Below are 25,231 nucleotides of genomic sequence, written 5' to 3'. Positions count from 1 at the left end.
CGCAGGGGAATTATCCTTGTTCTCCTGGCCGATATATATTTAATCAACATCTCATAAACAGATTATCTGGTCATTATCACATTGCTGTTGTAGGAGCTTGCTGTGTTCAAATTGGCTGTTGCATTTCCTACATTACGACAATGACTACACTTTAAAAGTACGTCATTGGCTGAAAAGCACTTTGAGACATCCGGTGGTCGTGAAAAGGTGCGATATAAATGCAAGTCTTTCTTTTGTCTTTTTCATTTATCAAGTCAAGCACTCTTAGAATCTTATACATTTCAATGAGATCTCTCCTTTCATGCCATGAATCATTTGCACCCTCTCTAAAGCAAGTTTATCCTTCCTTAGCTATGGAGGCCAAAACTCCATATTGTACTTTGGATGTGGTCTCACAAAAGCCCTGTACAATTGCAGAAAGACTTATTCACCCTTGTATTCCAACACCCTTGCAATAAAGGCAGGCACACCATTTGTTTTACTGATTGCTTGCTGTACCTACATGCTGCCTTTCTGTGCTAGAAATTAGATAGCCTCATTTCTTGAGCACAGGACCTGCCCATGCTCGTTTAGACCAAGGTGGGAAATATGCAAATTTGGTGTACCCAGCTCATCTAAATGATTGTAGCAGTGGCCCGAGCCACTCCTCCATTGCTCTTCTCTCCTAAACACTGCCTGTGGCCTCTGCACTCTGGTGGGTGACAATGCAGTGTTGTTAGGAAACAATGTGATCCAGTCAGCTGTCCCTTCTTAGAGGCAGGCTTCCTATTAAAGGGAAGCTGCAGTGCTGAAATGAAGATTGCTGGTCAGTCAACTGGGAAGATTGCAGGAAGCAAAATGGCACAGCACACAAGGGAGCATGCTCCCAGGTTTAGCAACACAGCACTTGAGGCTCTGCTGCCGAGTTGGAATCCAAGAGAGTGGCTATGTCTCTCCGGGTGAGGCAGGAAGCCCTTATCAGCCTATGAAGGGACTGGGAGCATATTGCCAGGAAGGTCAGTGGCTGTAGTCTGGCACCAGTGCCGGAAAAAATGCAATGACCTCATATGGGTGGTCAAGGTGAGTGAATGCCTCTCACGTTACATCTCATGCCCATTGCACCACCACTTTCCTCAATGCACTACATCCCTATCAAACAGCCAGCAGCACTCCCTGGGACTCAGGATTCACGCCTAACATTCACGTACTGCACCTCAACCACACGCACCTTTCAATGCTACCAGCATCACACCCACCTCTTGCTGCATCCACAGATTTCCAACTATTCAGCGAAGGCAGGAACATCATCCATTAACAGTGCTATACAATCACTGACAGTCTGCCCTCTCTCTTGCGGTAGAAGGTCACACACAACAAGGAGAGCCGGAGAACTGGAGGTGGGAGCCTGCATGACTCCAGCCGCTGAGCCCCTCGAGGAGATGGTGCTCTGGATCATGGCTCCAAAGGCAACACAGCCCAGGGCATCTGGTGTTGCAGAGGCTGTTCAAGATGATGGTAAGTGACTGCCTTATGCCCCTTCTCAACTCCTTCCTCACCCTCATCCTGGGATGTGGCATCAAGTGGAAGCTGCAGATGGTGTGACCATAAAACTCCTGCTTTCCTCTCCAGCAACCCTTCCCTAACCCCAACCTTCCCCTTCTGCTTGCATGCAAAGCCAGGTGGAAGAGCAGCAGCAACCCCACAAGAGTGATGAGGAGGCACTGTCACTTGATCTCACAATCTCAGCCACCAGCTCAAATACTGGCACGCCACAAACTGTAAAGGCTTGTATAGAGTTGGAATCAGCACATGGTGAGTCACCTGGCTGCAGTCAAACTAGGGGAAAAGGGTAGCTCATTTGCCAAGTCACAGGAGGGTGGAGTTGCAGATGAGTTTTGCTGCAGGAGACTCAGATGAGGACTTTGACAGGACACCATACAGGATAAGGCTGATAACAATGAACACCAAGATGCTTGGGTGGTTGGCAGGCATGCCACACAGCCTCCTGTCACTGTCGAGAAACATGGAGGAGTCTGGTTCCAATGTGGCAGAGGGCATTGCGTGGAGCTTGGAGCTCATCCTTTCCAGCGTGGAAGTGTTGGTCAACTCCATCACAGCCCTGGCGACCCCAGCCTTGATGTAGCATCTGGTGACTGCTGTCTCAGCTTCCACTGCAGCACAGATGGAATCCTTTCGATATCTTAGTGCTGCAATGGAAGCTCAGATGGAGGTCTGAGATCCCCGCTTGCTGCCATGCAGGCTCAGACTGTTGCCATTGTGGGTGTGGATGTCAGCGAACAAAGGGGCATACAGAGGTTCACAGCAGTCCAGCAATCTGTGCTCAAGTAGATTACTAGGATTGCCGAGGTGCCGCAATATCTGAAGATGGTTTTGGTTACTGTTCTTAGAGCTTGCTGTAGAATTCTTGATTGTAGGTAGGTCTTGCTTTTCACTGGTGCCCAGTATTCTTCTTAAACCTTGTTCAATTTAGGAAACTTTTCTCTCTTGAGGTTCACATGCCTTCAGTGGATTTGGAGTTCCGTGAATGTGAGCAGACAGGAGAGGTCTTCTCAGTCCAGGAGCAAACAGTGTCTCTCTCAAACTCTGTGTACAATTCAAAAAGATTCAGGTTGCCCAGCAGATTAGTCATGTGACTAGCTGGTTTGACCACGTCTGTTTGTGGATTTGGCCATCTTAGCAGTCATCCTGGAATGTGAGCTTCCTCACCTTCAATGTCCGGTGATCAAAGTCCATTGCGGGTTGAATGTGTCTGGGCATGGTCTTTTGTCTCCACAAGCACTATCTGTTAGTATGTAAATGTTTTTTTCAGCCATGGCTGAACTGTTTAACAAGTCATTTCCTCGCTGCCGCAACAGTTTAAAATCAATGTTCATATGATAAAATTAATATGCCTCATTCTTGGCAGGTGGGGGTCTTCCACTGCACACAGGGGACATACCTACGTACACCCTTCTCCTTGACAGCACCATGTGGGACACGCAGAAAGTGCCCAGCGTTGCATCACGCCCCAGGGAAGCAGTGGTGGGTCTCTGTAGCGCAACTCAAGGTGGTGCTACGTAAACAGATTTGTAGCCCTCTGTGTTTCGTGTACAAGGACACCCAAATTCCTCTGAACAGCAGAATTTAAAATATTCTGCTTTTCTATTCTTCTTACCAAAGTGAATGACCTCACAATTCTCCACATTATATTTCATCAGGTACCACCTTGCCAGCTCAGTCTGCGACACCATGTTTAAAGGCATATGTACAGCATTCAGGGAGGCTGCTGACACAAGCAACAAAGAAGGGATTCTATATTAACAGAACCAATGGAAGAATGGCTTCAGCATGAGGAAGAGTCACTCCACGAGTTAGTGACACCTCCCTGGAGGTGCAGTGAGTAAGAGGAAGGAGAGATGTCCTGTTTCCATCAGACGGGAGGAGGAGGCCAGCAAGCCAAAAGAAGAATACATGACTGGAGGTGGCAAAGATAATGCGCAGCTGAGGGGTGGTTGCTAGAACCTGGATCTAGTTCAGGAAGAGATTTAATGAACTGGTGTGGTCTGTAAAGGTGACTGGCGTTTAGAATTGCAAACTGGCAGCTCAGCATAAATTAAAAAGCGCCCATGAAATGTGAGGCCAGGTGGTAGACCCATGCATGGAGCTACACCAGGCACCAACATCCATATTGAGGCGCCCAGTTCATGTGCACCCGAACCACATGGTCAGTAGTGGGTGGATGCTACATTAAGATGGCTGAATGGCTGTGTCACCATGCCATCCCACTGGTATAGTGTTGCACATTTACAGTGCCTCGGAGTGACCAGCGCTTATTGGCCATGGGACAGGGGTGACACTGCGCATGTCTGTGCTTGCAGGAGAAGCACGCTAATGATGCCAGCGAGTGTCAACACACGGGAGGTGGAGTGCCATTCATCACCGTGGTGACAACCGATGGAGGAGGCGGCCATGGACATCAAATGGGACTTGGCAGGGCAGCCCATTACTGAGGCAAGGCAGGTGTGGAAGCAATGGAGAGGGAGTAAAGTGATGGTTATGTCCATCATCCCTGAGACCATGTGTGAGCTGTGGCATCTGTGTGGGCCTTTAATGCCACTGGAAGCTCCTGATTAAAGGGAGGCACCAGGGGTCTGTTTACAGAGCAGCTGTTTCACTTAAGTCATATCTCTCCATAAGGTACAGCAGCAGATGAGGAAGAGACCAGGGCACCTGCTACAATGGAAAGCTCAGAGGATGCACTGCCATCTCAAGACACTGCCTCGTCTCATTTCAGTGCACTCTCCACCAGTGCAGATACACTCACATCAGTGGGCTTTGCTTGCACGTGTAGAAGAGGTGGCACAATCTGGTGAGCACTGCACAGACGCGCAGGAGGCAGTGATAGCTGCATCCAATTCTGCTCAGAGGAGTGAGGAAAGGTCGAGCAATGTTCAGCTTCATGCAGATTGCATGCCTCGGGTGTCATCAGCAAAGGGGCAGATGCTTCATAAGCAGCGTGAAATGGGTGAACATCGATCAGAGTTTCCGGAAGCAGTCTAGTCCCATGCACAAATGATGGAGGACTCCATCCCTGCCATGACTGGTGCCATTTCTCTGGCCTCTGTTGAGAGAGTGGCGACCCTCATGGAGAGACACATGGAGCATAGCATTGAGTGGATGCAAGGGCTATGCACAGAACTCCATAGCATGGCCTCATCCATGAGATGTATGCTTGTCTGATGATGAAAGCGGCCCCTGCATAGATATAGGTGACCCTGAATATGCTGGGTCCCGGTAGGGCTTAGGCATCCAGAGATGCAAGCCACGGCCATCTAATGCACTAGAGCACCCTGGCGAAGTTACTGTAAGCAAGCGGATAAATGCATGGACTAGCAGTTGGGATTTCACTGAGTGATAATTATTTGTTACATGCAGAAACCTTTAATGTTTAACAAGAGTTAAAGGTCTTGACATGCAATGTACAATGACTCGTATATTTATTTTTGTGATGATGGCATAATGGTGCCTTATCAGCTGCCTTTCCTGCACCAAACAAGTCTGCATAATGGCTCCAGTTCTGTTTGCCATCTACTTTTCTGCCATTCTGTTGTATGCACTCAAATATCTCGATGTTGGAGTACACATGGCAACTTCTTCAATCCGCAAAGGCTCAAGGCTTGCACAAAGATTAAAGAGCAACTACTAAGTAAACTGTCAGAGCACACATTCTGGAGGACATCCAGCTGCTTATTGGCCACTTTGCCCAATCCTCAGAATGTTTTGGCCTTACTTTGCACATACCTGCCCCTACAAGACCCCATAGTTACAATCAACAATACATCCCTCAACTCAATTCAGAAGTTCTGCTATCTTCGGAATATCCTTTCCAACAACACTACGTTGGAAGAGGAAATTGCCCATCATCTGGCAAAAGCAAGCTCAGCATTCGGCAGGCTCACCCACAGGCTTTGGACAGAGCTTGGAGTCTGTCTCAAAACAAAGATCAAAGTCTACCATGCAGTGGTTCTCACATCACTTCTCTATGACTGTGAGACATGGACAACCTACCAGTGTCACATAAAGCAACTAGATGCATTCCACCTTCACTGCTTAAGATCTATCTGCAACATCAAATGGCAGGACAAAATCCCTAACACTGAAGTTCTTGCAAGGTGCTGCATGCTCATCAGAAATCAGCTTCGCTGGGTCGGCCATGTGGTTCACAGGGAGGATTCCCACAAATCAAGGGCGGTATTCCACAGCCAGCTGAGCACGGGAGCCCACAACATAGGACATCTCAAACTTAGACACAAAGACTGAAAGCCAATCTCCGAGCCTGTAAGTTGGACTCCACTACATGGGAAAAAACAGCCATGGACAGATCCAAGTGGAGAAGTTTCTTGTCACCAAGCAGTCTCAACATTTGAGGAGAACAGAGTCAGGTCCCTACAGGACTAGCGAGCACACATGCAAAGCCAGTGCTTTCACCCACTCCTCCAACAGTGACTGCATATGTAATATTTGCAATTGGATCTGAAAATCAAGATTTGATTTAATGTCACACATGCGACAACATTAACCTGGATGGTGAACAACCAGTTTCCTTACTGAACACATATCCGTCAAAGTGACGGGAGAATCCATCATCATCATCATTTATTTTTATGCACCAGTTGACAGTGGAATCAAATATATGTATGGTCTGTAAAAGTGAGCACCTCATGAGCCGCTGTGTTGACAGAAGGCCTTAGCATATAATGTTGACAGGTACAGACAGATGGCAAGGGCCCCTTATGAAAGGTCAGTAAGGCCACCTCTGGGAGAGAATCCCATGGTTCTGTGGCCCTTGCAGTTGATCTCATGAAGTGTCTGCTGATCAGAGAGTTGTGAGTCTCCCTGCTATATATATCACTGCCCAGTGAGCTGGCCCCCATGGTTCCAGCTTCGTCGGCTGGCAGCTGTTCAGGTGCCTCATGTTTATCCTCCTCCTCTGAAGATGCCACTCGCTCAGTGTCTTCCTCTGGCTCCCCTCTGGAGCGCCAGGTTGTGCAATGCGCAGCAGACAACAATGATGCGGGATAGCCTTGAGGGTGTGTAGTGCAGGCTTCTCCCAGATCTATCGAGGCATCTAAACATCATCTTCAGAAGGCCAATGGCCTACTCAATGGTGGTCCTTCTACTCATATGGCAGTGGTTCTGTGTGTCCTCTGCCTCTCTGTTGGGTTTGCATACAGGGGTCAGAAACCATGTCTTCAGTGGATACCCCTTGTCTCCCAGTATCCAGCAACAAAGGCATTCGGGTGGCCAGAGAAGCTGTCGCAATTGGTACTGTCTAAGAATGTAGGAGTTGTGGCAGCTTCCCTGAAACCTCACGCACACCTGCATGATCCACTTATAGTGGTCACAGATAACTTGGAACATTCAGGGAGTAGAACCCCTTCCTGTTCACAAAGGCACCTGGCTGCTCTGAGGGAGCCTTGACGGCCACATGAGTATAGTCAGTGACCCCCTGCACTTGGCGAAATCCAGCCATGGCCCTGAAGCCAACTGCCCTAGCAGCTGACTGGTCTGCTCAGTTGTGAACTTGATATATTGGTCAGCCTGACAGTACGTGGCATGCATGATCTCCTTTATGTATCGATGGGCCACTGGCTGAGAGGTGCCACATAGATCTCCATACCACAGGTGAAAAATTTGAATGCCAACTTCACCTTTACACTACAGGCATTGGGTGTCCACCACCTCTCACTAGCATCAACTCCTGCTCTAGCATACTGCACAGTTCCACCACCACCTGCCTAGAGAGAGACGCAGTCTTCATAGACGTTGGTGCTCAGACATCTCTGTGAAGCTGAGCCTCTAATGATGCACCCTTAGAGCTGGGTAGTGCCTTCTGTGACAACACAGCTACCCTCTTGCCCACATGCGCTCTCCTCGCCCATGTCCAATGGCTTCCTCAACCTGCTGGAGCTCCCCTGGCCACTATACAGATGCTCCATGTGGCTGCAACCCCATTTCTGTGCCATTGTCCTCCACACTGGAGGAGTCAAAGTCTGAAAGCTTTGACACCATAGCCAAATAAATTCTCCACAGCGATGAGCCTCTCAAGAACATTGTCATGCCTCCAGTGGCTGCTGTGGACCTGGGACACACCCGTCCAGTAACAGCACTCCTCCAAATTTGATAGCTTTGTTTCATCAAGACACAACCTGCAGACAGCATCAAAGTATGGCTGCCAGTTCCCTCTACAACTCAACTGTCGTTCAGATCTCGCCTCCTTTGATGAGGTGAGACTTTGAGCCTCTATGCATCCTGTGCGCTGTTCATAAAATTGGAAAAAGGTAGGAAAATACCTGGCAATTGGCTGTTTGGATGTTAATTAACTGCCCACCCCTGATGTGTCTACCACTGATCCGCCCCACCTCCTGCATCTCATAAAATTGATCGGTGGCGGAACGATGTCAGCAAGTCTGCCTAATGCAGGCCCTTGCCATTTTACCGCCTCCCCGGCCTCTGTTCCTGCCATCACAGCGGTTTGGTGGGGGCGGGGTGCGGTGCAGGGGTAAAATCCTGCCCAAGAAATCAACGAAAGCAGTTGTATCTGCCAATCCAGAAGCAACGTGTCCTTGGAAGCCCCTTCGGACATCTTGTTGCTATAAACATCTCCTCAACTGTCATGCTGTCTTGGATGGACTGCCTGGCTTGGCATACCTCCTGAATAGTGTTGCAGATATGATCAATGTTCCAAGTTATCCACCAACTCCACCCATGTGTGGAAACTACTTCCACAGCCTGGACATGTGGCTGATGCTCCCTCTTGAAAACTAGGCCCCTAAGATTCAGGTCCCCAGGCTCTTCAGCAGGAGCAATTGTTTTTGCTCCTTTGGGATTGCTATCTGATGACCCTGCTGGAAATGCACTTACATAAATGTTGGATGAGGATAGAATCAGGCTCAGTTGTGAACCTCTCTATCATTGTCAAATAGTCTTCAAGCACCCAAAGCTTACTGGTTAACAACAGTCACATCACTAAGACCTGTAAAACCATACATTAGCAAGAAGCCAGTGATTTCAGGAAAGAAGAAGAGAAAATTGTTAAGAAAAGGGTGACAGCACCTAAACTTAATGGCTCTGCTTGGTGTTAAATTTTTGTTTTCTTTATATTTCCTAAAGTCTTTAATTCAACCAAAAGTTATGATTTATCCAAGCTTTTCAGTATAATTATATTAAAGTTCAAGTTTCTGGGTTAGTTGGGAACTCAGCAATGTTGGTGCCATTTAATAGTAGATGTTTTGGCCTTGTTTTGAGGTATTATAGTTGTAAATTACATAGTATTTACAGCACAGAAACAGGCCGAACAGTGAGGAGGACTATAAAAAACTTAAGGAGGACATAGACAAGTTAGTGGATTCAGACAGGTGGCAAATACAGTTTAATGTAATGAAATGTCATGTAATACATTTTAGGAGGAAAAGCAACAAATAGGATTATACACTGAATCAAATCACTGAACGGTGTGGATGAACAAATAAACTTTGTGGTTCACATTAGGAGCTCATCCACCACAACTCTGGGGGTTTCCACCGTTCTTCTACTGAAGTTATGTTGGATGAGCGAGATAACATTTGCAGAAAATCATCCCCATAATTCCATAAAAGTATCAATACAAGTATATGAAACCATAAAAATGACCAATAGACATTTGGGTTTTATAAATAGGGGCATAAAGCTGAATTTTACTCGCCCTCCGACATCTAACACAAAAATAGATAATATACTGTGCATACTAATTGACTATTGACATAGCAGGAGGGCCCTAAAAATTCTTCTGTGAGAGGCCTGCCAAGACCCTGATGCTGGGAAGGCCCCGCCGCATTTTACCGGTGGTGGCGAAGCCTCGGTGCGGCCTGAGCGGCGGGGCCTCCATTTTAGTATGCAAATTATATTACAATTAAAGAATAATTACCTACCTAGCAGCGACAGATGTCCCATGCCGATATTCCGACCATCGGCCCGAACTCTCGTGCCTTCGGAACTCCATTCAGAGTTCAGAGATGTGACACTGGTGGGGAGGGGGAGGAGTGAAAATTTCAGGGTGGTGATGGGGAGTGGGGAGCGGGAAAAAAACGCTCCGATTGGGTGTGGGGATGGTGGGAAGGGGTTGAGGGTCAAAGGTGCTGAAGTTGTGGGAAGTTTGTCATTTAACAAATTTTTAATTATTGATAACTCAGTGGGGGCAGGGAGGTGGAAAAGGGGATTGAAAGTTTCACTAAAATTTCATTTCTCATTTCAATGTGGCGGCACCTTTAAAAATTTAAATCTACCTGAAGGGCTTGAAGCCCTTTAAAAATGGTTCCGATGCCTGCGCGGTGGTGCCGGATGCCGTTGCCGGGGACTGAGTGGCTGCTCCGCCCCCTCCACTTAAATGAGCCTTCGCTTGAAATATTGCGGGGGCTCAGTGATGGCAGATCCGCGCGGGCTGACCGCAATTTTCAGCACGCTCATAAAATTCAGTCCATAGAATACAAGAGTAAAGTTGTTATGATCAATTTGTACAAGGCGATGATTATACTAATGTTAGAGTACACTCATCTAGCACATACTTTAAAGTCACAGAGAATGTACATTGATACCAAGGACAGGAAGATAGATAAGAGGAAAGATTTAAGACACTGGGAGTTTTGCATTGGAAGCAGATAAGAAGGTTTAATTGTGGTTTTTAACAATTATGTAGAGTGTTGATAGGGAGCTGGAGAGTCAATGATGAAATATCTTCAATTTAAAATTATTAGGAAGAGAGTGAGGAGAGATGTTAGAACAACATTTTGTTGCATAGGTTTTTGGAGCATGTAATGTTTTGACATAAGGTTGAAACAGAGAACTTTGTATTTTTTGAGCAATAACTTTATGTGTAATTGAAGCAGTGGAAGATACGATATATGAGGAGAGTGGGGCAGTCCGATTAGTTTTGGATTACTGTAGCAAAGAGGCAAAGCCAACAAGGTGGACAGAATGGTACGTTCTGTGCTTTAAACACCTATAGTTCTACCACAAAAATAGATATATACTGTGCACACTGATTGACTATTACCAACGGTAGTTATTACCAAACTTTGTTCAAATAAAAAGGTGTAAATCTGTCAATGTGTCGAATAAGAACCAAATAGCTCATGAGTTTGTGATCACAAAGCATGTTTATCCAGCCAATAGATTATCTTTAGATCACATGGAAAAAGCTATTAATTATGACCTTATGATCATTTTATTTAGGAAAAGCTATATGAAACAACTTTCAGTGACCAACAAGCTTCTTTGGAACTCCTGATCTTCCTCAATTTGCAGGCGTTTAAAGACGAATTTTGGCATTTATGTATAAATTCCTGACTTACCTTATTTTATCTCATGTTTATCTCAATCCTGATGTGTCCTGCAATATCAGCGTTAACCTTTTACCTTGTTTTCTCAATTTAAAAATGAAGCTGGAGTGCATATTTTGCATACATATGGAATGCAAGTTGTAACAGTGAAAGTCTGTTCAAAGTGCAGTAACCTTTATAATGTATATCATAACTTTTGACAGAGAAACCATATCAATCCCCTTATCAAACACTTTTGTTATAATGCATTTTATTTAGGATTTGTTGAAATACGTTGCAGCTCTCACTTTCAAACGAGAAACTTATTTTGGCAAAGGGAGTAAAAACAGTAAGAATTGATCATTTAATGAAATTTTCATGGGTGCTCAAAATAAAATGTCGCTATTCTTCAGATTTTTTTGTTGTTGAGTAAATTAGTTTTGAAACTCTTCTCTACAGATTTTCTGAAGAAACCTTTAGAGAATTATGTTAAGAATTTACAAGTTCCAATGAAGATAATTAGGATGGAACAACGATCCGGATTGATTCGTGCCAGGCTCCGTGGTGCAGCTGCTTCAAAGGGCCAGGTCATTACTTTTCTAGATGCACATTGTGAATGCACTGTTGGCTGGCTTGAGCCCCTACTGGCGAGAATAAAAGAAAACAGGTATATTGTGCCGATGTTTCCATTAGAAACGAATAATACACCTGCCACTTGTGATTTTATTTTAAACTACATTTTTGAATCTTATTTAGTTTCACAATAAATGTGCCCCATCTCAGTTATTGTCCCACAGGTCAGAAAAGTAGGTTTTGTTTCTACAAAAACATAAGTATTAGGTGTGTTTGCATTGTACAATGTTATCAGGCCCTAATATGGCTTGCTGAAGCATTATGCTTAAGCTGAAAATAATTGGCTATTTCAGTTACAAAGAATCATTTTCTAAGATTACCAATATTTGAAATGTAGTATGATGCATGTCTACCACCTGAAGACCCTTACATTTCCTTCTGCATTTCAATTTACTGCCAAAGACTCATTGCAAAATATACTTGAAGAGTTGTATTAATTCAAACTTTTGTTGAAATTATCTAGTTTGAGAAAGCTATCTGAAGGAAAACAATTATATCTACTTCAGTTGGTTTGATTTTAACTGCAGTAAGCCTTCTGGAGGGACTGATGGAATGTATCTGTTATTTGCTTGTGCGTGTGAATATACAGGGAGAGCAAACTGAAATCTGTGGTTGTTGAGTGTCAGCAGATGTGTTGAATTGCATTGACTTGTCTTGAAACTAAACCAAACATCTGGCAGAGCAGATTTGGAAAACAAATATTTCCAAAATGAGATTAGTACCAAGCACAGCTTTTTATTTAAATTTTGTACCTTAGCTTTTCTATTCATATTGTTGTTATTTTGTCCTCTTTTAAAATAGTTAAGAATCCAATCAAAAAAAGCCAACAAAGTTTTTTTTATTTTAAAGAATTGAAACTTAATTTTATCCTAAAAGCCTTGCAATAAATTAATGTAAGTAGCATTCTAATTAAGTTGCTTCTTTGAATTATCAATGCAGAAAATAATTAAAAGAGATTTTCATTATACATTCTCTGGAAAACAAATGTTTGGCAGCTGATAATGGAGAAAATTAATAAACAAAATGTCCATGCAGTAAAATGATTTAGTTTTCAACAGCTACTATACTGAATTATAGATCAGACCACTTAGGTTCAGTGATAACCAATTACTGTTGAATTCATGCTTGGGTTGAAACTTTGTTTTTTATGCTTCAGATCTTGGATGAACTTTGGATATTTTCTTGTCCTTCTGATTGTCTGTGGCTAGTAATGCCTGAGTCTGTGTTTATACCACAATGCAGCACCCAATCTGGTTGCTGTGAAACTGATTTCAGTGAGTGGTCCTATTTATCCAGTGCATTCTCAGGCTGGTTGTCCCTGGACTCCTTTCACTAGAACCTAAGGAAGTGAATTCTTATCGGGGTGCTCCTGAATGCCCATTGTAACCTCAGCAGAAGAGCTTTGGAAGTGCTGGGAAAATGGCCATTTATTCCATTTTTCCATGTTTATGCAGCTCTTCTGCCAACGTTACCAAGATAAGCAGGAGAAACCTCAGGAAAATTCACATCCTAGAAAGTGTGATTATTACTTACCAATTTATACATTTTTTGAGGGTGAAATTATTCAATTCCCAGTTTTGGCAAAGTGAGTATGCCATCCAGCCACTGAAAGCAGTTAAAGTCCCAAACCATTTCTGTTTCTGTTTTCTGGGGTTATTTTATTCACTGTGAGCTGCACGATCATTTGGAGCAGCTGCTCCATTCGGTAGCTGTTCTGTACAGTCAAGATAGTCGAGCTAAGTTAAAGGGGCAGGGGAAGGCAATCCCAGTGGAGAGTTGAGCATCAGGTGGTGTGATTTTTACTGCGCCAGGAGGACCATTACTACCAAAATTATTGCTGCTCATCTGACAATGCTACATTTTTGACATAAATAGTTGTACTCTGAAGAAAATGTCCTCGCCTAATATAACCTAGGCGAGTTTCTACCTTGGGCGCAACTGGCGATTGCAAATTGCAGCCACAATTGTGCCAGTTTTGAAAAGTGTTTTTTTTTCTCAAGTTTCCACTCAAACTCATTTTCATGCCCGTGAATGCAATCATGAAGCTTTTTAAGATGTATATTTTTAAATTTTGTTGATGCATTTAAGAGTATTAGCTAGGCACAGTTTGATTAATACAGCTGGAAATGGGATTATCACAAAATAATAAGCAGGGTCCAATTGGGCAATCCAATTTTAAATTACGGAAAATAAATTCTAAACAATAACAAACAATTTCCTAGTTATATTGTGGTACACTAGTCAGTTTCTTAGTAATTAAAAATTATTACATTCAAAAGCTTTCAAAGCATTCCTATTAGCGGCCTTGTTCTCCATTTTGTGCTTATTTTTTGGAGCCTCCACAAAGGCCTGCAAATAAGTACAATTGGCAGAAACTCCCAGTGGTGAAACATTCATCCTGGGGCCATGGCCAGTTTTGCGGGCAGTGTTTGCTTCAACCCCACTGATTTTTAAACTAGCTCAAAAGTTTGCGGAAAATGATTTGTACTGAATGCAATTTGCGCTTAAAATTTTGTGTTCATTTGCACCGGTTATGCTGATTTCAGTCAAAATATGCCGCAATAAACAATGCAACCAAGTGGAAACTCTAAGTCATTGTTCATTAGGCAAAGTTAGATTTTGAAAGAAAGCTCCCTGCATCACGCTCTGGCCGTGATGTTTTATTTCCTTTCTCTATTTGCTTTTTGCTGCAATTAGTTGAAGATTTATCTTCACCTTTACTTTAGTTAGGACCAGAAACTTTCTGTTTTGGGGAAATAAAGTCGCATACACAGTTAATAAATCGTTAGAACTTGATTCAAGAATCTTGTTCAAATTTGAATTTTCCCTTAATTTGTTCTCGTTCAGTCTCATTAATTTATGGATTGCTTCCAAAATGCTGCAACCATCTGTTTCTGAACACTTTGGTGATTTATCATCGTAATTTCATTTTTTTAAATTTTTAATGTTCCAATGTTTGGTGGTTGAAGTGCATATATATTGCAGATAACATATGGGTCTGTGTTTGTGATTGTGAGCACCATTAAGTAATTTCAATCAGATGTCAACTATATTTTTAACACAGTTAATTTCAGGAAACCTAATTAATGATTATGATTCATTATGTAAAGAAGTCTGTGTATTTGTAAAATTAAACATTTGCTAATTCATTTTACTTATAAAAAGGAAACCATAGCTGCAAAATGTGGCTCTGCAGGGTCTGTATTCTGGTGCCGTTTCGCATCCAAAATGACATGTGGGCACACTTCTAGTACGGGCTGTGCTGGATGTTATTTTGTGTGGATTGGTAGCATTGGTGCTAGGAGCATGCGCCAGAAGTATGCAGAGTAGGCAGATCGTGACATTAGTTAATAGGCGCCGCTGATTTGACTTAGTCGTGCCATTTTTGACCTCAGCACTCCAGCTAAAACCCTCTTTTAACTTCACACAGCTGAACAGGCATTCAGATACAGAAAGGAATCTCCACCAATCCCCTACTCAGTACCCAACCCCACCACCAGTGCTAGCTAAAGGGACATCAACCACTCTCAGGATAGAAGCTGATTGATTTCCACTGGCTGCTGCTGAATTAGCAGAAGCGTTTGGTGGTTTATACTCCCATTTAAAGTTGTTGAAGTCTGCAGGGAATGGTGAAAGCATTGGTTTTCAGTTCCAGGGTTTCTGCTCAGACCATTTGCTCCCAGCCATGGATGCTGTAGTTTCTATTACCCTTGCCCTGCATAATTGGGAGAATGAGCTGAGGTGAGACAGAGGAAGACAAGATGCTCAACGAGAGAGTAAAAGGAGGGAAGAAAGGCTCTCAGCAGGAGGCCATATCCACCCAGGGCCTTAGGGAGCATTTCTACTACCTCAGCATTAGCAATGAAAAGTGCGCTAGATGCCGTTGTTTCACTCAGGATTTGCTCACTGAAATCTGCCAGCTGTTGCAGGCAGACCTGCATCCTCAGAGCAGGGTGAGGACTAAATTGCTAGCAACTGTGAAGTTAGCTCTCTATGTCGGGCTCCTTCCAGGCTGGAGCAGGGGACATCTCTAACATTTCGCAGTTTGCCATGTAGTATGAAGGAGATGACTGATGCACTGTATGTAAAGAGAGAGGAATAGATTGTATTCTCTCTTTCCAGCAAAGGGTTTCACTCCCTCAATGTGCATCTGGTATGTGACCATACTCAGTGCATCATACACTCTGATATGCACTCTGGTGAGTACCAGAGGGTTCCTCCAGAGTAGTGCTCGCTGTCCTGACAGCAATCATGATGCCTTTATTTTGCGTCAGGCCTCTGTGCCATCAGTACTTGAGCCACCACAAGAGATCAGAGGGTGGCTACTGTGTAGCATGGGCAATCCATTGACCACGTGGCTCATGGCTCTGATGTGTAGCCCATGCACATGTGGGGAGCATGCGTATAACGAAAACCATGCTGTCACTCTGAATTTCATTGAGAAGATCATTCAGGTCCTTAGCAATGCTTCCACAGCCTGGACTACTCTGGAGGAATCCTCCAGTACTCACCAGAGTGCATATCATGATTTGTCATCGTCTGCTACATCCTGCACAACCTCACTATCATGTGGGCACAGCCCTTGCTACCAGGTATATGGTGAGCAGCTGAGGAGGAGGAAGAGAAGAGGCAAATAACTTATCCGCTCTCTGGCCAGGTTGTCTGTGATCGGTTCATCTGACTGCGGTATCAGTGAAAGCAACCCCAATTTCCCATTCACCAACATTGTCACATCTCAACATCCCTCTGCTAGAAAACATCACAGTGTCCCCTTGGCCACAATGCTAAAATAAAAGACATCACAAACAATCATTCCAAACCAAATTTATCAAACGAACAATCCTATTTCCATATGAAAGTCAACTAATCACCCTTGTGCATTCCCTTCGCGCCTGTCTTCAATTGCCTTTGCCTGGCCTACTGACCCTATGCAGTGCTACCCCAGTAGCTGCAGCATGACTAGTGCAAGGCTGCTAATTTAAGTTGGGGAGGCTTCAGATAGCCTTGGAAGATAACCTTGGATTACACCACTGTGGCAGTATCTCAGCAATCGTAGTGATCTGCTGGAGCACAGATTGCAGGATGGCTGTGAAATCCTGCAAGTGCCTTTGAGCACTGGTATCCGGAGCCATTATGGCAGCATTCTGAGCATGCAAAACTTCAATCTGAGCTTCCACGCCAGCACTCAGAAATTGTGATGCTTGTGTTTATGCTGCAATGGAAGCTGAGACATTAGTCATCAGACGCTGCATGATGGTTGGATCCACAAGTATTCTCATGGAGTTGGCCACCACCTCCACATTGGAAAAGATGGTGTCCAAACTCTGTGCATGGTTGGTGCCAGATTCTTCCAAGTTCTTTGACAGTGATAGTTTCTGGCAGAGTTCCCAATGCACCCAGCTTTTCTGTTTGTACGTCCATCAGGCTTTTTCTGTACATTGCCCCATTGAAATTCTCATTTCTCATTTGAGTCCTCCAGAGCAGAACTCGTGTGAGCTCGCCCTCCAGCAGGGCCAACATCTGTGCAAGCCTTTCTCCCTGGCCTGGCTGCAACCCACTTGTTCCCAATGCCTCACCACATGCAGCTCCTGCCTCAAAGTTACCCTTTAAAGTAAGAAGACTTACATTCAAACAGTGCCTTTCACAATCACCATCTTAAATGAAGTACTTTTGAAGTGTAGTCACTGTTGTAATGTGGGAAACGCATGAGCCAATTTGCACACAGCAAGCTCCCACAACAGCAACATGATAATAACCAGATTATCTGTTTTTTGAAGGATCAATATTGGCCAGGCCACCCTGCTTTTCTTCAGAATCATGCCATGGGATCTTTTACATCCACCTGAGAGGGCAGACAGGGCCTCAGTGTAACAACTCATTTGAAAGATAGCATTTCTGACAATACCATAATCCCTAAGTACAGCACTGGAGTATTAGCCTTGATTTTTGCATTTAAGTCTTGGAGTAGGATTTAAACTTGGAACTTTCTGACTCAGACAAGAGTGTTTACCAACTAAGTCATGACAGATACGCTGGTTCAGTGTCAGTATCTGAGCTGATGGCTGCAAATGTCAGAACGAGTGATTGTGGGAGAAATTTTCCCAGCCAAGGGGAGGTGGGAATGTGTGCCTGCAGGGTGCTAAATCCCTTGAAATTGACACTGGGTCGGGATCTGTCATCAGCACCGCAGCAGCAGCAGGAGCAGCACCAGCTGCCTTCTCCTCAGCCACATGCCCCTCCAAAGGACATAGAGGATGGACACCAAGATCCAACTGGAAGGAGGTGAGGCCCCCAACGCAGGGTCTGTGGGGAGAGGATCAGCTCTCCCGACAAGTCTGAGCACCAGTACCTCAGGAAGCTGAGGCTTTCAAGGCAGGTCGTTGCTGATATCTGCAGGCCCTGGAACAAGACCTCCATCCCAATGGACCAGATGGACATGCATTGCCAATGGCCAACAAGGTGCTTGTCGCAGGAGCGAAACTGCCCACCCCCTCCACCAATCCCAGGGCTCTGCCTCTTGCCAAGTTGCGTGCCCTCCGCCTGCAAGGAAAGAAAGCAGAGAGTTATGAGTGGCTTTTATGCAAAGGAGGGAAGGACAACATTTGTGGAGAGTGACTGTGAAGCATGGATGGGAGAGGGCAATAGGATGATGAGTGTGAGTGTTGGCTGCTCCGATGGGAATGTGAGGTACCTGCAGAGTGAGGAATGGGTGAAGCTGCAAGGTGTGTTGACCTGAGGTGTGCTGTGCAGAAGAATGCTGGGAAATTCAGCATGTTGTGCCACTCACCTTTCCTGCCCTCCTGAGGTCCTGAATCCTCTTGGTCCACTGTCTCCAGGTTGGAGGTACCACACATCTGCTGTTGACTTCTTTGGTCACTTCCATCCATGCCCACCTGGTTGGAGAGATTGTCCTCTTCTTCGTGTCGTTGGGAGAGCTCACCTCACTGCAGCTCCTCAGATCCCTAAGCAGGACCTCCAGGTAAGAGTGAGAGACCCAAGGAGCAGCCTTCCCAGGTCTCCTCTCCATTTCCGTGGTTGCTGCGGCCTCAAAAACCCAAGTGCTGGTGAGCCCTTGTAACCCATGCAGTAGTCCCATTAATTTGAAATCCTTCCTTTGACAGAATGGATGAGTCATCCCGCCCACCCTTCCTGATTGGTCGGGGAATGTGGAAGAGGGATGCTAATGCCGTTACTCTGAGAAAGAGCCTCAGCTAAGCCCGCCCATTAGTAAATCCGGTTCCCGACCTGCAAATGGTCCCAGTGTTTCTTCATCATCAGTCTTTTCTTCCTCTACAACTTCTTGCCCCTGCACCACTGCCTGGCCAGGTTGCAGTTGTTGGATATCTGAAAGGAGAAAGGCAGAAGGGTAGGATTGTGGTAAGGGGAGGGGGAAAGCAAGAGATGCATGCTTACACCATCTGCAGCTTGTATATCAGAAGAGATTGTAGGATGAGAGGGAAATGTGATGTGAGAAGGAGGATTAGGTATGAGAATACCATCATCTTCAATAGTTTCAGCCCCACCGCTGACCATGGCCTCAGTCCTGGCCACTCTAATGATGGAGAGCACTGTCTCTTCCATGGATGAGGACATGCATCCATGCCTATCCCCCAACAGTTTGGTGCTGCTGCCTGTGGTTATGCGCCACCTCATCCTGCAAGAGAGAGGGAAGTGTGCTAGTGAGAGTGGTGCTATGTGTTTTGGTGATGTGGCTGTCATGATTGAATAGCTGGCAGTGTGTGCAAGCTGTGAGATGTGGGCATGAGGCTTGCAGCAGTGCTGAGTGTGTGAGCATGAGGTAAAGCTATGAATCTAAGGTATGTGTTGTGGTTGATGCAGTTTGTTGGTTGGTGGGTGAAGGCAGTATGGTGCATTGAACAGTGTGTGAGGCTTGTAGTGCAATTTTAAGGGTATGTTATTTGAACTCACTAATCTTGACCACTCATGTGAGGGAATTAAACTTCTTGCTCCACTGCATCCAGGTTCTTGGGGCTACACTGCTTACATTGACAGCAATGGTTATCTGATCCCATCGCCTTCTTTTGTCTGGAGTGCATCCTGGCCTCCTGTGTATAGAAGACCTCTGTCCTCCTGTCCATCCCATACACTTTGGGCGGCACAGTGGCGCAGTGGTTAGTACCGCAGCCTCACAGCTCCAGTGACCCGGGTTCAATTCTGGGTACTGCCTGTGTGGAGTTTGCAAGTTCTCCCTGTGTTTGCGTGGCTTTCCTCCGGGTGCTCCGGTTTCCTCCCACATGCCAAAGACTTGCAGGTTGATAGGCAAATTGGCCATTAGCGATTGCCCCTAGTGTAGGTAGGTGGTAGGGAAATATAGGGACAGGTGGGGATGTGGTAGGAATATGGGATTAGTGTAACATTAGTATAAATGGGTGGTTGTTGGTCGGCACAGACTCGGTGGGCCGAAGGGCCTGTTTCAGTGCTGTATCTCTAAACTAAAACTAAACTAAGGCCTCCATTGCTATGTCAGAGAAGCTTGGAGCATGCTCTTTGCCTTGTAGTGCACTATTCACTCTTCTTGCAGGTAAGACACTCTTCTCCAGCCACTTCCAGTACATGCTGCAGCTAAAAGACACTGCTCTTTTAAGAGTTGCAGGCTGGTTCTAATCAGTACTAACTTCACACTCACCTGGGCCTCCTGATGAGGTGTGCAGTCATTCAAGTGCGCGTTATGCACTGGACTGCACGCTACTATCATTTACATTAGCAGCAGCACAAAGTTTGCTTCTGCCTGCATCAGAAGGAATGGGCGTTGGTTAATCCTGCGCCATGATCCCTACGCTCGTTTATGGGGGCAATTGGATTTTGACCAGTTAATGTCTGAAAAATATGAGTTGATTTTCCAGTCCCAGCTCAAGATGATAGCTCACGGAGTGCACCTCCTGTGACATTCTGTGGTCCAGTTATTTACATGAGTCTTCTGGATCCCTGCATAGATTTTGTCTGCGCAGGGAGCATATTTGCAGCAGGGGAGCATATCCTGCACATAAGGAGCTGTTGCTATTTAAAAGGAGCACTTTGCATCAGTAGTTTTTGGGGATGAAGTTTGTTCAAGGCAAGCTGAGTACAGCTTCTGATAGAAGTCAGAAAGGGAGCCCCTTGTTAGTATAGCCTTGCAGGTTCTTCTGAAAGGGTCCAACCAAAAGTGGACTGGGGCTACCTTTCTCAAAGGACACCTGTCCATTTTTCCTAGGAAGAAGTCACAGACTATTTTCTCCATTGTGCAGAGGTCCACTGTCCTTAAGGACATTTGCAAGGTAGGAGTCCACATTATTTAACTGCATCAGATATATCAGAGTGGCATGTCTTGAACAAAGTCTTTTACCTGAACTAGCTGCATTTTGAGCCTGGTTGCATATGTTACATCCAAGGAAGGAGGAGTGTTGTTTCTAGCTCCACTTCTCCACAGGTCACAACATATATTTTAATATTTACCCAGATACTGATGCAGTCAATCATATACTCTACTTTTGATCCCAGAATAAAATACACCAATGAGGTTTCTTTAATAAACAACAAAATTATCTGTTTGTGATCAAAACAAGACTTATCTAGTAATGAAGCAAAGCATTAACACACAGACTGAAATATGAAATTGCCCTTTTTCAGTTCGCCCTTCACACATCACACTCACTCTGAAAAAAATACAGAAATTATCTCTCTGCAGAGGTTTGTTACAAAAAAACAAAAAAAGAATAGTTTGGCCAAATACTTGCTAATATGTGAAGATATGGAAAGATGTTGTTTGACCCTTTTTTGTCTGGCGTCCCAATTACGCGTAGACAGTTGTCACTGGGATCTTCCTAGAACAGTTCTTTTCAGGCGACATCGAGGATAAGTTTAGCAGGCTTTTCAGGAGAAATGCAGCAACAGTTGCAGTCTGTTCTTGTACTTGCTTCTCACGGCTTCTTAAAGAGATCGAAAAGCTGGCAGGTTTTTCAAAGAGATGGAACAAGCGGAGTTGGGGTTTGCTCCCTTGGCAAGTTTTCTCCAGCTGTTTTTTTTAATACTGTCCACACCCCCAACTCTGTACAAAGCAAAATCAAAAACAATCTCTCCAAAAATGAAACTCCAAACAGCAGGTCAAAATACCCCTGACCCTCATAAATCTTGCCTTGTCGCTTCTCTGTAAACATCGCCCCTTAGTCCCAAGGTTTCTATTGTTTATTTATCTTAAATCACATGATTTCCAGCAAAAGGTTGTTTTCAACAACAGTATCTCAAGTGTCCCCTCAGTGAACTTTAAAAAGATAGTGTCCAGTAACTATGAAATCCTCAGCCTCCTACAAATGAATCCATTTCCACAATTTAAATATGTCCTCAAAAATTTAACAAAAAATGTAAGCACAGTTGTAACAGCATGCTGATTGTTTGTGAAACATTTAGCCTGTTTTACATGTTCATATATCTATTCACTTCTTCCAGTTGCCGAGGAAAATACAATGAATGTTACTCAGTGTTGAGAAGAATTATACCCAATAACGTAGGTTCCACTGAAAACTAGGTGCATTCTGCATGCTAATTGCAGGATAGAGTTTGGCCATTTACGTGGCAATGCCTATGCTCTTCAGACTTCCAGAAATTCATCATTTTGTATCTGTTCTCGGGAAACAGTAACCCATACAGAAGGCGATGACACAGAACTGATGGGAGACCTCTGAGTATTAAATCCTTAAACTGGTTGGAGGAATTGATCCATGAGAATATGAACTCCGATTCCATTAAGGAATTAGGGATGGGCCCTGGAAGAAGGTTTTGCCAAGCTTCAAGCTAGTACTAATCGGTGCTGATTATTTTTCCTCTTCCATTTGCTCATGCACTCAGTTATTCTGTCGTGCCCAAGCATTTCATGCACCACAACAGCATAGCAAATGGTATTTGGCAAGTGAACTCTAGTAGAAGGAGTGTATTGATGCCAACATTGTAACACATGTTCTTGTTATGTTTTCACAGGTGTCCCCAAGGAGCCAACAACCAATTGCACAGCTGGTGAACAAGCAGGCATTATGCAGCGCCCAGAATCAATCATTATGGAACACTGATTGTTGCATAAAGACAAGTGAGGATGAGCACATGAATGTTGAATCAGAGGAACAGGAACATGCTAACTTAGGTTCAGGTGGATTCCATTCTCATCTGTCAAACCCATGGAATGGTACCTCACAAGGCTTGCATACAAAAGAATGTTGCTTTCTCAGCGCTATCACTTTATGCCATCATGATGCAAATGACCAAAAATAACTGCTACTGCAGAGGGTTCACTAGTGGCACCTACATAGTAGGCATTGACCACTTCACAGGACATATGGTGTCTCCAAGGCCACCTGTAGTGCAGTCCTTGAGCATAGATTCTAAGTGCTGCCATACATTCTCTTGGTAGTATTCCAACTGAATCTATATAGATGGATTCAATAGGATTCTATCTTGCTGGATTTACCATGCTGAATAGAACCTTGTACCTGTTTATATCAGCCTCAATTCAGATCAGTGATCTATTGCCGCATAGATCCTTGGGCATGCTAATAGAGTGTCCAGCTGCAATGGGAATACCAGGCCCATTCAAATGACACAAGCTGACATGGAAACCAAGTAATAGCAGGCAGCCACTGCAACATCAATTGTGATGTCTGCAGTTATTAGTGCCAATTTAAGACCTACGAACATAAGGACATATTAATTTGTATGTTTGTATGTTGGAACAGGAGTAGACCATATGGCTTCTCAAGCTTACTGTGCCATTCAATACGATCATGGCTGATCTGGTGCAAGGAGGTAATCCACATAGATTGCAAGGGGAACATATTGACATCCAGCAGCCAGTCAGTTCACTTCCTTCTCCCTGGTCCTCCAGGAGCCATCCAGCAATTGTGCCTCATTCCTGAAATAACAGTAGCACAGAAGATTGTCATGGAATGAAAATGTGGCTGTTTTCAGGGCATGAATTGCTTATCTGCATGATTTAGTGCTGATGTCCAGAGATCATCTGGATGTTGATGCAATGGCAGTCCTTCATGTTCAGAAGGCCAGAGCCTTGTTGGAATGTGCCTCAGTAGTCACATGAGTCATATTTGCATTCTTAGAATGCCAGTCATTCTGGAAAGAGTGAAACACTCTCCCCGCTACTGCTGTCTTTCCATTGGTTAGTTATCAATGACCTAAATGTGTGCAGTTGTATAGGGAAGCCTGTCTGCTTTCACCATTTGTCACCTGAGGCATCTTGAAATTAAACAGCCCATAAAAAGTTCAGGCAGTGATTGCTTTCACTGCCTTACAGGCAGTGCTGTCCTTGTCCTCAACAGTCAGCAGACCATACTGGATAAAATGGCTTATCTTGGAGCCCGTCTGCTTTTTTACTTAGCTGTCCAGGTAGTTCTTGCAGACTGTATAGAATAGCTTTGAGTACTAGTAGTCAGGCAAACCATATCCATTTCAGAAGAACTGCCTTTGACCTTTCCTCTGGAATGCTGCTGTATTCTCAAGCTCAGAGAGGAATGTCTATTCTAACAGTTTAGGGTGCTTAAAATAATTATAAAGCTGCCTGAAATGCTGTGCAGTGAGAAACAAGAATACAAAAATGTAAGGAAGAAAGGAAGTTTCCCAGCGGCGGGATGAGATGTGGAAAGGCTGCTCACTGAATGGAGGCAGGGAGCCACTTTAAAGAATTAAGGACCGACTTAGGGTCAATTCTTTGACATTTCACCAGTGGCAGAGAGGCTCTTTGCCACATAGAGAGCCTCCCAACAGCTGTCTGGAGAGCCATTGGAGCTGGTGGCTCCGTGCCCCAAAGAGGGGCTGCAAGCAAGGAAGGCTGCCTCTGCAGCCCAATGGGCCATCTGGAAGGGCATGCAGGCTTGGCCCCTCTGATTTTTATTTTTTTTACTTACCTCTGTGCCTTCGCATTCTTGTAGCTGCCTCAGCAGTGTCCACCTCTCCCAGTGGGGCTGCCAAGGCTTTAGAGCTGCCAGATCTGTGATTGGGCTGGCAGTGTCTACATCCCACCTGCCGTCCTTAATTGGAGGCCGTCTCTGGTAAAGTTGATGAGCCGGTCTCATTGCTGGCAATTGCAGGCTTGGGACCCCTATTTTGTCCCAATATCAGGGTCCCAAAGCCCACGGTAAAATCCTGCCCAAAAAAGCAAGTATCTCAGACTTTACCAGAAAGCAGCACTCCACACAATCAACACCTTGTCCCATGAACACAGTTTTCTTGACACTTGAAGGAGAACAAGTTACTGTTCATAAGGCTTTGTAGCTGAGTTTCCATGTGAGCAACTAGCACAGCATCATCAGCATAGAGGAGTTCTCTGATCAGGGCACAGTGTGTTTTTGTCTTCACTTTCAGCCTTGATAGATTGTAGAGCTTGATGTCTGACCGAGTTTGCAAGTAGACTCCTTCCATATCTGCAGGGAAGACAAAGGTGGAGAGCATGAGAAGAAGATGCTAAACAGAATGGGGGCTAAGACCCAACCCTGTTTGATTCCCTTCTTCACTCTGAAACTGTCGGAAATGGAGCCAACAAACTGTACAGTGCAACGCATGTTGTCATGGAAGGAGGGGATAAGACAGAGGAGCTTCGGTGGACAGCCAATTTTTCCCAAAATCTTGTAGAGCTCTGCTCCGCTGACAGTGTTGAATGCCTTAGTGAGATCTATGAAAATAAAGTAAAGAGGTATACTCTGTTCCCTACTTCTCCTGTAGATGGCGTATGGTGAAGATCATGTCCAAAGTAGATATGCTGGCATGGA

The 25,231-nt window shown here is 44.7% G+C and overlaps 1 protein-coding gene across 6 annotated transcripts in view; it reads left to right on the top strand.

Moving 5' to 3' along the window:
* galnt13 (polypeptide N-acetylgalactosaminyltransferase 13) overlaps positions 1-25,231 on the top strand; it is a 542,151-nt gene that overhangs the window by 327,416 nt on the left and 189,504 nt on the right. For all 6 annotated transcript variants that reach the window (XM_068035308.1, XM_068035305.1, XM_068035304.1 and 3 more), the window contains one exon: positions 11,295-11,502. In XM_068035308.1, the coding sequence (XP_067891409.1) occupies positions 11,295-11,502 (208 nt within the window). The remainder of the gene's footprint in view (positions 1-11,294; positions 11,503-25,231) is intronic.

The sequence above is a fragment of the Heterodontus francisci genome, chromosome 7 (assembly GCF_036365525.1).
Source record: "Heterodontus francisci isolate sHetFra1 chromosome 7, sHetFra1.hap1, whole genome shotgun sequence".
NCBI lineage: Eukaryota > Metazoa > Chordata > Chondrichthyes > Heterodontiformes > Heterodontidae > Heterodontus > Heterodontus francisci.
Note: the sequence above shows the minus strand (reverse complement) of the source record. Positions and strands in the feature narration are given on the sequence as shown.